At 40.0% G+C, this 14,638-nt stretch overlaps 1 protein-coding gene across 4 annotated transcripts in view; it reads left to right on the plus strand.

Annotated features, from left to right (window-relative positions):
* Positions 1–14,638, plus strand: part of ATE1 (arginyltransferase 1) — a 59,447-nt gene that overhangs the window by 26,580 nt on the left and 18,229 nt on the right. For all 4 annotated transcript variants that reach the window (XM_088520068.1, XM_088520070.1, XM_088520066.1 and 1 more), the window contains 2 exons: positions 606–787; positions 2,908–3,007. In XM_088520068.1, coding sequence (XP_088376194.1) covers positions 606–787; positions 2,908–3,007 — 282 coding nt within the window. The remainder of the gene's footprint in view (positions 1–605; positions 788–2,907; positions 3,008–14,638) is intronic.

The following is a 14,638-nucleotide window of genomic DNA, read 5'->3' on the forward strand; positions in this document are numbered from 1 at the left end:
GGAATCCCATTGCTGTGGTTGCAAATCATAGAATCATAGAACCGTTAAGGTTGGAAGGGGCCTCTCGAGGTCATCTAGTCCAACCCCCTGCACATGCAGGGTCACCTAGAGCACGTGGCACAGGACTGCGTCCAAGCGGGTTTGAAGATCTCCAGAGAAGGAGACTCCACAACCTCTCTGGGCGGCCTGTTCCAGTGCTCTGCCACCCTCACTGCCAAGAATTTTTTCCTTAAGTTCCTGTGGAACTTTTGGTGCTTCAGTTTGTGGCCTTTCCTCTAGTTCTGTTGGTGACCACCGGTGAAGAGAGGCCAGCACCATCCTCCTCCCTGCCTCCCTTGAGGTACTTATAGACACTGCTCAGGTCCCCTCTCAGCCTTCTCTTCTCCAGGCTGAACAGGCCCAGCTCCCTCAGCTTCTCCTTGCACCATCTTCCATATTACTCAGATTTTTGGAAATTTTTTTCCTTTATATGTACTGTGTATCAGAATATATCATATTTCTCCCAATATTTCCTTTTTTTCTTAAAAGTCCTCCCTAAAATCTTTTTCTGTTACCGCAAGTCCACTTGTTGAATCACTGATCACTTTATGTCTTGTTTTGCTTAGGCAGAGAATCTCCCAGACGGACCCGACTGTGGCTACGGGTCTTTTCACCAGCAGTACTGGCTGGATGGGAAGATAATTGCTGTAGGTGTCATCGACATCCTGCCCTGCTGCGTGTCCTCCGTGTATCTCTACTACGATCCAGACTACTCTTTCCTATCTTTGGGAGTCTATTCCGCGTTACGGTAAGAAGACATGTTCTGCAGTCAAACATTATAGTAGTAATTGATGCTTTTCCCTATAATTGCGGTTTTGGTTTTATTTCTCTACTGGAAACACTAGGAAAGGAGCAGGTACAAGAACAGTGATGAGACCAAGTTGCCGTGAGTGGGTGTTATCAGTATTAATGTAACTGATGGTATAGTTTGAACTCCCATTACTTACAAATGACTTTTTTTCTTTTTTTCTTTTTTTTAAAGAATTTGTCAGAATACTCAAAATTTGTCTTTTTTTGGTGCACATTCACAATAAAATTCTAAATCTTCCTGAGAGCTGCTTTCTAGTGTTCCTATGTATCACATTACTTTGTGGAATAAAGACTGACACAATCCATGCTTATGGATTCTTTAAATGATTTTAAATTTTCTGCATAGTAAATTTTGAACTTTATGTCAATGCAGAATTCTTGCATGGCTCAACTAGCAGTCAAAGGCAGCTTATAAATTCTGCTGCATTTAAGGCAATAAAAATGTTTTCCCAACAGAAACAGTCTTAGAGGGGGCCAATTTTTTTTCCCCTTTCAAAAAGGGAGCGGGGGGAAAATCTGAGAGTTGGGGTGGATTTTGGGAGTTGTAAAGGAATCTGATACCTTACAAACTGTTGCCTCAGTTCAGACCGAGTTTTACCCAGTTTTACTGAGGAGATTGAACTGCATTGCAGTCCTGTCACTTCCGTTTCATGCGATTTTGAGAGTTTTTGATGCTGATTCATAGAAAGAATGAGATGTGGTGGTCATTTGAAATACATCGGAATGCAAGTAAGAAATGCCAGGAGAATGCCCTGCTTGGAAAACACCCGTCTTACCAAAGGACAAAAAGCTGCCCAAGGAGCCCGGAGTGAGACGGGGTCCTTCCCTGGATGCTGCAGTACCCGGGAGGGCACCCGCAGCCTCTCAGCCAAGCGCTCTGGTATCGTGTGGACTCACTCAGGTTGCTCCCTGCCAAGCTGGTCCCAAGCTCTGTCCCCCACAGACGGCTCCGGCAGCCCAGGCTGCCTCTGTGCACCTCGGGCTACCTGCCTGACTTTCTGTTCTCCTTGCCTTGGGAAATCCGACAGTGTAGCGTATTGCAAATGATATCGAGGCATATTTGAAATGCAAAGATAAGACTGGTTTCCTATAGTGTTTCAGCTTCTTCCTCTGAACTGCATAAAGCTTTTGTTTAATTACATCCACGATAATCTGCACAGGTAACGTTGTTTAACTTTGTGCTGTAATTGTCTTACACTTAAATACATAATGTTTAAGATGCATACTGTTTTTGGTAGTACATAAATCTCACCTGCAGAAACCTTCAGTTTGGTTTTCAGTTTGTTTGAACATCCTTATTGCTAACTTTACATTTTTAACCACTTCAAAATTATTTGTACGTTTCCTATGTGCACATTCCGTACATGCTTCCTATATGCACATTCTTATCTGCTCTTAAACATTGAAAGCGATAATTTAGCATTCTTGTTCAGTCAAATTTGATAAAAATGCTAATGCTGTAAAAAATCGAATTCAAATGCTGTAAAGATGAGCAGTGTAACAATAATACTTGCCTAGGGCTGGAGAATTTCTTGTGGAATGCATTGATGCTTCTCTTTCAAAATAAATGAGAAGATCGTACAAACAAACATGAGAAAGGTGAAAAACAGCTTATGAAGGTGCATGTTTTTGCATGCAAACTGCTCAAATGCAAACACCAGAATAAACAGAGCCTTATCCTTGAAGCTTGTTGATTTTAAAATCCTGTGATGTTTTCCTGAGCTATGTCGGTGAGGCCGGATTTCTGCAGGATTCCAGTGCACCTGAACGCGGGCAAGAAACCTGTTAAATAGAGACTTTTAATCACCTGCTGTTTGCATTCCAAGTCAGTCACTTGGCAGGACAAAATGCATAATGGATGTTATTTAGCTGGTGGCTTTGTTTGTTTGCTTGTTTTCAGCATTTCTTTTGAGTTTATAATCATCATCTTTTACTTAATTGAAGTCTAGTCTTTTCAGTGGTAGCCGGGTAGATGCGAAATATTTCTTCTTTGAAGAGGTAAAATAAATACCAGAACTGTATTCGTAAGTAATTAATCTTTTTTCTTTACTTTCTTAGGGAAATCGCTTTTACTAGGCAACTCCATGAAAAAGCTTCTGATCTCTGTTTTTACTATATGGGTTTTTACATTCATTCATGCCCCAAAATGAGATACAAGGTAAAGTGTGTTTTTACTTCTTTCCTTAGTGTACTATTATTCAAAGTATTTGACAGTATTTCTAGTAATATAATACTTCGTAATTGTCATTTTGCATTTTAATGTAGACTTCATATGGTTGAATTTGAATGTTGGTTACTATTTAGCTTGGCTTAATTTTCTTTTCTTTTTACTTTAGCAGCATGTGGTATTTATTACAAGTTGGCTTGCAGGCAGTTCACATGAAGAGGTTTTCCAGCCTGTCAGATAATAGTTTGTCGTTTGGTTACCTGGGTATCTCATACTTATAATATATGTGGCAATAGTCTGAAATTCTCCCTTTTTTTAGGTTTCAGTGCATGTTTTCTTAGTACCTACAGGCCATCGCCACATGCCACCATGGTCTTGGCTGTACTTGCTGCTGCTTTTCTTCTGCAGAATTTACTTTACAGAAAAAGACCTGGGAGAAGCCGTGGTTAGTAGCTATTCTGAGTAGAACCCAATAGCAGATTTCTGAAGAAAGGGTCAGGAGATTCCTCAGAAGGCTTCAAATAAACCAGGCTCTAAACAGACCTTCTTTGTAACTCGTACTAGCCACAGATTTGCTTATATCTAAGTGCCTGGGAGCTTCTGTCTTCTGTAATTTTTAAACCTTGTGACAGTGGTCTGTCTTCTCTGTAATGTGTAATTGCTTTTTGAATATTACTGTCTTGTTTTGGTATACTGAATAGAAATTTGCCAAACATTTGCATGTAACCAAATATATATGTGAGTAATGCGTAGCTCATAAAATAGGATTTGCATGGGTTTGATTTTTGTTTTGTTTGTAAGTATGCTAAAAACATGCAGGTTTTTTAATAGCTAAAAACTGGAAGGGTTTATTAAAGAGATGGTTGTGAAGGAAGAGCCATTTCAGCTTTATAGTGACCTGTGCTACAGGTGACCAGAATAATTCATTTGTTCTGAAAGAAACAAATACTCTTTCTTCCCGCTTTTTAAAAAAGATGTTTGTGTCGTTTTTTCCGTTGCCAAATTGAGTTGCTCATCAGCATTTGCCAACCAAAGCAAAGTGAACGTTAACTTTGTGGTTGGGTAATTGGAGAACACTACCTCTCTCATGTAAATCTTTATAAAGACTCACAGCAGCATCATGAATCAGGGGTCCTGATTGCTTGCTCTACTCTGATAAATATTAAAAGATTTGGGATGATTCATGCTATCTATAACACAGAGTAACATCTCTTGTCTGTTCTACAACCTACATAGCTCAAGGCTTGTAAGGAGAAGGCATCCAGTTTGCTAGAAAAGAATCTAATTTGGCTTTAAAGACAAAATATATCCCAGTTCTTTAAGATACCATTGCTAAGAAACTTCTGGTTCAGCATGTGTTTTAATTTGTATCCCTGTACATATTATTAAAATAGCTAGTAAGCTATTAAAATATAAAGATTAAATGCTCTGAATATAGCACTTAATTTCAGTAGCTTAATTTCAGTAACTTGATTTCAATACATGTGTATTACTTAAAATAGTGTGGAGTGTCTTCTATTGAGACTGGGTTGTTATTTTGAAAATGATGATTTCATGAATATAATCTTCTAAAATGCTTATAGCTTTCACAATCTAATAATAGAGTTTGAATGAGGTGGGGATAATCTAGATTTTTCTGTACCGTCTAATTTCTTGGACTCATTCTTCCCTTGCTTAGCCCCAGTTCTGCTCTGATACCACTGTGCTTGGCAACATATATTTTTATCCTTTGTGAAACTTATTCACAGTACTCAAATAATTCAGTGTGGCCCAGTATGGGGACAGTGGGAATATATTTATTGAGAACATTCAAAATGAAGTGGTAAGGAAGTGTTCTCTCTGTTGGGAGAATGATTTTATTAAATAAGTTGTGAGGGTCCCCCCTTCTAGTCTTTTTAGCATTATCCAAATGTAATACCGTTGAAGTCTAGTTGATACTAATTCTGTAGCCTTTACCTTCACTGAAACAAATTTTAAAATGTGCTTTGAAATGCTTCTTGATATGCTGCTACTCTTGTGAAGTTGATTAGTAGCGGTGAAATAGCGACTTTGCAGACTAAGTAATTTAATTTATGTCTACTTGACTTACCTTGCATATTGAAGACTTGCTTGGTTCCAGTTTAATAGACAGTGGAGGGGCCCTTCCCTTAATGACATTAGTCTGGAGAAATGAAAGGAAATGGGTGGACATTGTTAAGCAGATGTCATGGGAAGCAAATTATGTGATGAAGGGAGGAAGAGGAAGGGCTGAGGAGCTGCCTGCTGTTGCTTATGCTCTGTTTGTAACGCGGCCGGCAAGATGTGTGTCCTGGGGTGCTCCCTGTCCCCGTGAGCGGTGACGTGACGAAGGGCTCAACGAAGGACGAGCTGCGCTTGGTTCCTACAAAGCCCCGGGGCTGGGGAAGGGCTGTGCCGGGGGCCACGGTCTGGTCTCGGGTTGTGATCGCTGGAGGGGCCTAGTCTGACGCTTGCCCTTGATTTTTGAAGCAAAGTCGGGCCTAAACTTTCCCAGCACAGACACATGGGCCCTGACTGCTCTCTGCGGCCTGCTGGGCCGCGGCCGCTGCTCCGGGTGCTCTGTGCAGCTCGGGAACCGGGATACAGAAGGAGCAATGACTTTATCGGGCTGAGTTAAGGAGTTTGACAGCATTTTACTTTGCAGGAAGTAAAATGCAGCCTTAGCTGCAGGCCTTGGTTGAAATACCCGGGGATCTGTGCAATGAGCTGTTCTTATAATCCAGGACTGATTCATTAGTATTGTGGAGAGTAATGGACAGGTATGTTGAAGCTTAAATGCAGGCAAGTCCTTGTGTGGATGTACCAATATCCACTGTAGAGGCTGAAGTGTTGTTCTGGGTGGGTCCTCCTTTGGAATGCAAATTCTCTTCTAGATTCTCCTTTTGTTATGGATGCAAAGTAGTGATGAAAAACAGCTTTTTAAAAACTAATTACAGGTGGTCAATATGTGACAGTGCCTGCGCCACGTACAGTAATAGCTGTTCCCTTCTGCAGCAGATGGTCTCGGCACATCCGTGGTCTCTGAACTCGGTCCTTCCGTGCTCTCCAGTGAGGTCCCAGGCACAGACTGAGCATTTTGCTGAAGTTCTGGCACTGGCTTCTCTTAGTGAGGACGCGAAGGCCAGGAGTGCGCTGGCCCAGTAACGCAGTTCTAAATTTCTGAATTTTCAGGGAGGAAGTGAGGTAGTTAACGTATCTGCTAGCCTATGGATCAAGCCTGTGTATACCGAAGTTCTTAAAAGGGAACATATATGTGACTTTCTGCTCTCTTTTCTTTCTTCTCTTTACCTTCACTCCCCAGGAGCTTACATTTGACTGCAGGGTGATTTAAATCAATGGAAAACCAGGTAAATTACGTAAGATGGGGGAAGAGAATATATAGTAAAATTAGCCCTTTTTTTTTTTCCCCATCTCTTCTTTATTTCCATTTATGACCGGTAAAATCAGGTATACATTAAGTTGAGACAAAGGGATTTCTGTACTCCTAACTATGCTAATATGGAAAAATAATATAGAACATTAAGCACTGGCTTTGTTCTGCGTTTTTTCAGGGTGGGTTAGGGTAATGCAAGATTGAAATGGTTCTCCAAAGAAATTCATGACATTGTGGTAAAACTTTAGAGGCTCTGTTAGATGTGGTAGTTCTTATGTTAGAAAGAATTCTTGGGGAAATTTTTCCAGAGCTTGGGAGTTGCAAAGTCTTTTTCTTAATGCGTTCTGGAGTCTATGATAAAAATAAAGTAGAAGAAAGTATTTTATTTTAGTGTGATACTGGTCTCAAAATTGTTTCATGGTTGTTTGAATACTGTATCTATAATCATTAATGCTTTTTTAGTTAATGATATGTTTTAAAACATATATATAAAATTGCAGAGATAAAAGGACTTTGGTCAACAGTCATATCAGAGATAGTTGAGAAGATCTTGGATTTTTTTGCTGTGCTGAGCCTCTGTCTGTGGTATCCCACATCTTTCAAATTTGGGAATTACGTTTCATGGCTCTGTCCTACTCAATTTCACTTTTGCAGCGACTACAAACTCTGTGGTTTGAACCTACTGCCTCTGCTCCTTCTCCTGCAGTTCCTTGATTCCGATTTCAAATCGCATGGTGGCTGATACTAAATAGATTTTGGGTTTGTGCTTCTGGTCTAAATAATTAATGTATTTGCTGGCCTGCTTTTATCGTTAGTGTCTGTGACCTTAAATTGTGTTTTCCTCTGAGTTCTCATATTGGGAAGGGGCTGCTGGTGAGGTTTGCTGTGCGGTTTTCCTGACTTCTGGGTTTCCAAAACGTTCTCAGTGTCAATATTTTCATGCAAATATTGCAATTTGAGCACACATTGTTACTTATTTTGGCTAGTGTTCTGCTTTCCCTGAAACCATTCCATTAAGTTTGTAAATAAAAATTAATGTACTTTGAAGTGTGTAGCAGCTCTAATATCTTCTTGCTGTGTTATCTCTGTGTACCATTTTAAGACCATTCTATGATTTGAAGAGGTGTTTTGACTGAAGTCTGTATCCAGACTTGTCTGCAGGCCAAAGTAAATGGAATTATTTCAAACAGTCTCCTCCAGTATCAAGACGTGGCCAGACTTCAGATAGATGGAACACTAGAAAGGGTTCTGAAACGGCCAAGAAGAAACAAAAGGCTGATTCATCTGCGATTAATCTTTCTTAAACTAAATACCTCGAGCTGCCTGTGGTCGTATGCGCTGCCCCTGGTATTTTATGGAACTCGAGAGCCAATCTCTTTGGCTGGTTTTTGGGATTTCAGCATCATTCCTTCAGCAGCACTGAGATCCGTACGGTAGTCGCCGGCGGGTGGTGGGTTTGGATCTCGGGAGCCCCGGCTCCTTCACAGTCTCCTGACCATGGAATTAAATTAACCTTTCCAAGAAGGTGCATTTACTGGGTAGGGTGAAATGAAGGAGGGAAGGAGACTCCAAGCAGCTTGTGGCCTGCTGTGATTTGTGCTGTAAGCAGGTGCTGTTAGGGTTCTGCCCTGATGTGCTGATAGGTTTGCAGAATATATCCCTAATTCCACACGAAAACGAGCTGGTGATTGTGCACCTCCCTGATGGATCTTTTTTATTCAGCATTTAGGTTGCTACCAGCTGTCAGGCTGCTTTTCTAAGTGATACCACAGCTTACCTTGATCGATAGTATCAAGGAAAAGATGATAAACAGGGAGAAATTAGGAGGACTGGGACTAGCTCTGCTCAGTTTTGTCAGCACTTGTACTCATGACTTTGCCAGGATTAATTTTGCTGCCTTACAGTACTAAGTGTGCATTTACATTAGTACAAAGCATACAGGGTTTTGTGCAAGCATGTTGTAAAAAGTCAAGTAATTATTCTAAGAAGCCAATGCTTGTTACAAAGGCCTGGATTGCCCAGTGGCAATAAAGAACCACAATCTGTAGGTTGAAAAGCTGTTGCCTTCTCTTAAAAAGCAACTTCTGCCAACATGGGGCTGTTGATTTTTGACAGGACTTTTTAAAAACAAATAAAAAACCCTAAATGACAAGAATAGCAGAGTAGGGAGAAAAAAATAGGACCTTCCCCAGTAGTCTGTTTCACAGAAATATTCAAAATCATAAACTAATGTCTTTTAAGTGATTACAAAGGTGTGATGATTTAAATATCAGACAGGTCACGGAATCCCAGAATGGTTGAAGTTGGAAGGGACCTCTAGAGATCATCTAGTCCAACCCCCCTGCACACGCAGGGTCACCTAGAGCACGTGGCACAGGATTGGGCCCAAATGTGACATATCTTTGTTTCACATATAATGGGTATATAGCTGTACATAATAATATATGTATGAAGGCTTCACAATTCAGATTTTCTAAAGAGTCTGTCTCTTTGTGTATTTCTTTCTTGAAAAAAATGAGGGAATTGATATCTGCAAGACAGACATCTTGCTGTGCCATGATGCAAAAGGCTATAACCTGTTTGCGAGGGCAGCAGTGTCTGTTCTTGCAGGCAGTGACAGTCTCTGTGGGAAGGTGTTTGTAGCCACGCTGGTCTTCAAGTCAGGCAAAATACCAAAGGTTTTGTGTTCTGCAGGAAAAAACACAGCCTTTTAAACCTGTCACTGGGGGATAAGTCATTGAAACACTGCTCAGTTATATTTGCACACTAGATTTATTGAATCTGGGAATGCTTGGAATTTCAGATCTCTCATTTAACTTAAAGTCCTATAACTCTTATTGCATGCTTTTTTATTTTTACTATTTTGCTGATTAAATTAGCTTTAATTAGGCAGTATTGTCAAGTGGAATTTATTTGATCTGAGAGCCAGGACCTCCTGTTTTTTCCCCCCCTACCATATTTCACATTGTGGTCTTTACAGTAGGAGCTGGCTGACCAGTCAGTTTATCTCCATAGAGATGCTTTTTCTCCATTTTTCCAGGAAGGATTTAATAGTAGATACTTTAATGAGGTCTGGTTTTACCAAGACCTCATTAATTTTACAAAGATATCACAGTTCATTTCTCTGAAGTGTTACATTTAATCTAGATGGCAGTGAATCAACAATTCATTATTTTGAATGATTATTTTCTTGGTATGACGTTGTCCAGCTACTAATTGTTCTGAATCTGCAGGTAGATGTATATTAATGATTTATTTATTCCCAAACCTAACATTAAACAAAATACTTCTAAGAGCCTGACTTACAAAAAGTTTTCTGTGTTTTGTAACAGTGATTAATTGACACTAGCACGGCACCTTTCTTGTTTCTTTGTTTTTAACTAAAAACTGGAATCCTTAAATTTTTATAAGAGAGAGCGATTTGGAAACCAATAAGAAGTAATGAAATCATAGAAAGGCAGGGGGGTCACAGACCTTGAGGGATTAAATGGGCCACTTCCTTGTCTTGATGTACATCAAACTGTATCATCTGTTACATATCTGCCAAAAATCTCTTTTGACAAATGTATAAGTATCTCCATCCATTTAGATATTATATTCTTATATATTCAAGTGCTTTGCAGGTCTTTCCATTTTTTTTCCTATATCTGACAGGAATTGTTCTTCCTAAACTATATTACATTTTGTGCTATATACCATGCATAGAAGGAGTCCGGGGTGATTCCATATTTTCACTGGTCGTGTCGTGAAGGAAAGAGAGATTGGACAGATCAAGGCACTGAAGAGGCAGTGGAGAATCTAAGTGTTACTGTTACAACTTTGTTAAAGATGTCGATTAGTGAAATTAGTGCACAAAGGCTTTCAGAGCCCATTAAGCTAATGGGGAGGCCTTGAAAGATTTGAGGGGTTGGCAAAACATAGTATTTTGACTATGAGACTGAGACTTTTCGGGCACTTTGGTCTTTCAGTTCATCATAGAGGGGTCTTAGTCACTGTTGCAAACTTTTTGTTCAGTTATTTTCAACTGAATAACTGAACTGTACTAGAAGGAGTGATTAAACTTCTTCCAGTACTGAAGCCTATTAAGAGTGGTTGTTTGCAGTGTTACATATGAAGGATAGTTTTGAGATGCTTATTAAATTGTCTCTAAATGATAAGATTTTTTTTTAACAGACTATGGCCCTGACACTGTCTCCCCTGCAAATGTTCACACAAGAAAAACCGAGCTAGAGCCACAAAGGAAAGGGCATAAAACTGATTCCATTGTTTACAGATTGAAGAAGAATGGGGTCATGGAGCAAAATACCCAGGAACCAAATTCTTTGTTCATCCCAACATAAATGCACTGTTGTTTTATGGATGGTCAGAAGACAAGATGAGCTTTTTATTGCACTGATCTATTGATTTTTTTGTTTCTTTGTTTTACTTTGACTAGTGTCCTGGAAGGCTCCTTAATGCTAATGTGTTCAGTGAAGTCAGTCCCGATTTCTCTTACGAATGTGCTCTTACATTCTTTCCATCGTCCTCTTTACCAGCTGGTGCAAGGTAGTTTGCTGTTAGTTATTTTAAACTATCCCCCTTAGAAGGGGAGAGATGGGCAGGTGATTCTGTGTTTTGGTACAAAGAGGGCACTGCGGATGGACCTGCTGCTCCGGCATCCTCCTCTGCTGCCCTAAAGTGGAGTGAAGGGCAGAAGGAGGTTGAGTGAGATGCCCCGTGCTGTGGTGGAGGCCGATGTGAGGAGCCAGGAGGCCAATCCAGAAGCTCCCCTGCTTCTCGCTGGGCCATCTGAGGATGCGGCTCATGAGCTTTCCTTATTGCAAGATGTACCTGAATTTTCTTCTTGATCCTGTTGATGACCGAATTGTTAGTCCTCAAATCCCAGTATTAATGGCCCCACCTCCTGAAGAAGTTTTAAGTGTTAATACATTTAGCTTTATCGTTTGTGAAGTGGGAAAACATTAATGTGATGATCCATGAGAAATACAGCATTATTTTTCAAGCCAGCAATGGTTGAGTTGGAAAAGTTGAAAACTGCCACAAAAATAACCGAGATCACCTGTTTCAGGTATTTTGGACCCCTTTCTTTTAGACTTGCAGAGCTTGGTCAAACTCTTATATCACTTCTAATTAACATGTGATAATAAGCATTTGTGTATTTATTGCGTTGCTCTAAAGTGTGCTAAAAATGCATGGAAGTGCATGAAGCTGCTTTCATGATCAGAGCTCTACCTCTTGTTTTAGCACACAGCGTTGGTAACTCAATCCTGTTGCCCCCCAGTTGCCAGGTGGCCGCAGACTCGACCTCTGTCAGGAGCCCGTGAGCTCCTGCAGGTAGCAGAAACGTTCACTAGGGTTATCGAAGGTCCAGATGGAAATAGTTCCTTTTATGCCATGCAGGTTGTGGTATTAAAAATGTTATTCAGCTGGGAATACCCCGGTTACCTGAAGTACTTCCACAATTTTTCAATTTGAAGGATAAGATAAAACTATATCTCCATAAATATATTAGTATGTTAATTATGTTAATATAGAGTACAAGAAAATAAACTTTAATGCTTTATTTCGTACATTCTGTTTAATGAACACACAAAGGTATTGTCAGTTTATGGCAGCCCTTCAAGGGAAAGATGTGGGCTGCACATGATTGAAACGTCACTTTTTTACTTCTCGCAGCTGCCAAAATCAACTCTTGTGGAGATGGGTGTAAGTCAACATTGTTAATGTGCATCTGTGCTCGTTCCTTGAGCCCCTGCTTGGGTTTTATCATCCTGACCCAGGTGTACGGTGCCGTCTCCCGTTCGGAGCTTCATGCTAGAGCCACTCTCAGAATATCTGCAGATTTAAAGTAAATATGTTCCATAGCAGTGACAGCATGATTTCTTGTCTCCAGGTCCGGTGCTTTGTAAAGTAAAGATTTACAAAATCCCGTCTTCTTTCTTGCCAGTGGTTCTGTACTCGGACCCTGTCAGTTTGCAGCTTCTTCCCCCTTGAGTGACCCCTCCAGGGGCAAGAAGGGCTGCAGAAATGTCTCTGTGCTACCAGCTCCAGCTGACCTGTTCTCAACTGGCTATTTAATGGAAATCTCCAGTAAACAAATTAACCAGTTTTACATATTTTATTTAAAATCACACTACCACTTTTATTTTCTAAAAAATTTTTGAGCATGCAGCTGTTTCAGGTTCACAGTAATCTGGTCATCTGTAAATGTGTACAAATGCACCCTAAATTAGAAATATTCCTTGGAATTTCAGTGTTGATGTGAGTGTTCTGTGAGTTCAGTACCATTGACATTGACCAAATACTGATAAACGGCAAAGAGATAAAATGACAATATTTGCAGGTCTGCAATGTTTGCAGACTCACTGACAGACTCTGCAATGTCAGGCAGGAATTTACAGGATGTTATTCCTATAAATACCATCTCATATCACTCTCTTATCTTTTTTTGTATGCCAAATACAGGTTTTATATGTAATGCTGAAAGTTAAACTTTAAATAGCTTTGTTTAAGAAAATGTCCTTTAGCACAGATTGACAGATAAAGCCTTTTCTGTATGAGCAGCTAATAAGTATACAAAAAAAAAAAAACCAAAAAAAAAAAAAAACTTCTAAAAACCTTGGGAATTACAGAAAGGTAAAATAGATGCACCGATAGTTTGATAATATAAAAAACACTTTAGGAAAGGTACCTAAAAAGTTACCCTGATTTTCTGTAAGCTCTTTTGAGTAGCTGCATACTTCTAATATTTATCTTTGCTTCTCGGTTTGAAGAGTTGTCTTCATACCTGTCTGTCATTCAGATATTATTATTTCAGCTTTGCAGAAACAGCCAGCCGGCTTAAGTCAGTTCAGAATCCATAAACTTGCTGTTTCTGTCATCGAAAGTCTGGAACCAGGGTACAATAGCTGTTGTAGACTAAATAGTGTTATTTATTGGTCTTACAGGGGACTTATTATAATCTTTTGTAGTATTGTCTTTATAGAGTGCGAAGCAGTGTATACACTGCTTTGAGCAGCTCTGTGCAGTGCTTCACATCTTTGTGCTATGATTTATGCGGTTATCAAATGACATCTCCAAAGTGAATGGCTGGTGTTGAATTGCTTAGGTAGTTCTCCCAAATTAAGTTTACCACAAAAATCCTAAAACAGAGTTTCTGAATGTTTCTGTTGTACACGGTAGTTGCTGACTGACATTGTGTTGAAGAAATAGTAGAAATTAGGTGAAATTAGTGAAATTAGAAGTGGCTGAAGAGTATAACTAGAGAAGAATACATAAAAGATGAACTTAGCATTTGAATTTAGAATGACTTTTCTCATCCCTCTGTTGTCACTGGCATAAAAAGGTTGTGATTGTTTTTAAGATGGTACCTTGTAGAAATTCGCAGAATTTCATTGCTTAGATTGCGCTTAGTGAAGTCTAAGAATAGTAGATGTGGAGCATGTATTAATGTATTCAGTCATGTATTAATGACTGAATGCATTGGGTTTTGTTTTCCTGACACGTCTACAATGTTAAATTTGCAGAGGAGTCGATGTGGTTTTGAAGACCTTCACTCATTGATTCTTCTGCACAACTGACGTCTTAATTTTCAGTAATCCCACCAAATCCTGAGTTGTGATTTCTAATTAAACCACAATCTCTGTTTTCCTCTTCCTGTTATATCTACATCCCTCTATGCACGTCTCAGGAGCAAATGAGTTGGCAGAGGCATGGGGTGGGAGCAGGCGAGGGGTTTGCCTGTGTTGGGGCTCAGGAATGCTGCTGAACACACCCGTTGGCTTGGGTAAACACCAAAATGTAAAGGTTATGAACACTGCAAGACCAGCAACCTCCTCCCCACCCCAGAGTCGTTCATGTCCCTTAGAGAGCTGGGGAGTGGGGGGTTCTTACGGAGCTCGGAGTTACAGTAAGGAGGTTGCTTGCAAACAAAGAAACCGCATTTGAGGGAAGATCAGCTCTGAACAGAAAACAAAACAGTATTTTATTGACACCGAGGTTGTCAAGTTTCATTTGAAAGGAAGCTCTTTGCATATGTGAAGAACAGTCTAGCTGGGTGCTCATACATGGTGGTGCATACAGACTACTCATTTCTTCTTACAAACCATGCTCCCGATTCATGCTTCCCTGTTAAAGTAAGTAGCTGTTTTGTTGAACTGCAGGTTAATTCTAGAAAAGAATCTTTCTCATTTGCCTACTTTCAGTATTTCCCCTTCCAATATCAACTCAAG

Source organism: Tinamus guttatus, unplaced genomic scaffold, assembly GCF_059628265.1.
Source record: "Tinamus guttatus ecotype Peru unplaced genomic scaffold, ASM5962826v1 Tinamus_guttatus_pri_ptg000079l, whole genome shotgun sequence".
Classification (NCBI taxonomy): domain Eukaryota; kingdom Metazoa; phylum Chordata; class Aves; order Tinamiformes; family Tinamidae; genus Tinamus; species Tinamus guttatus.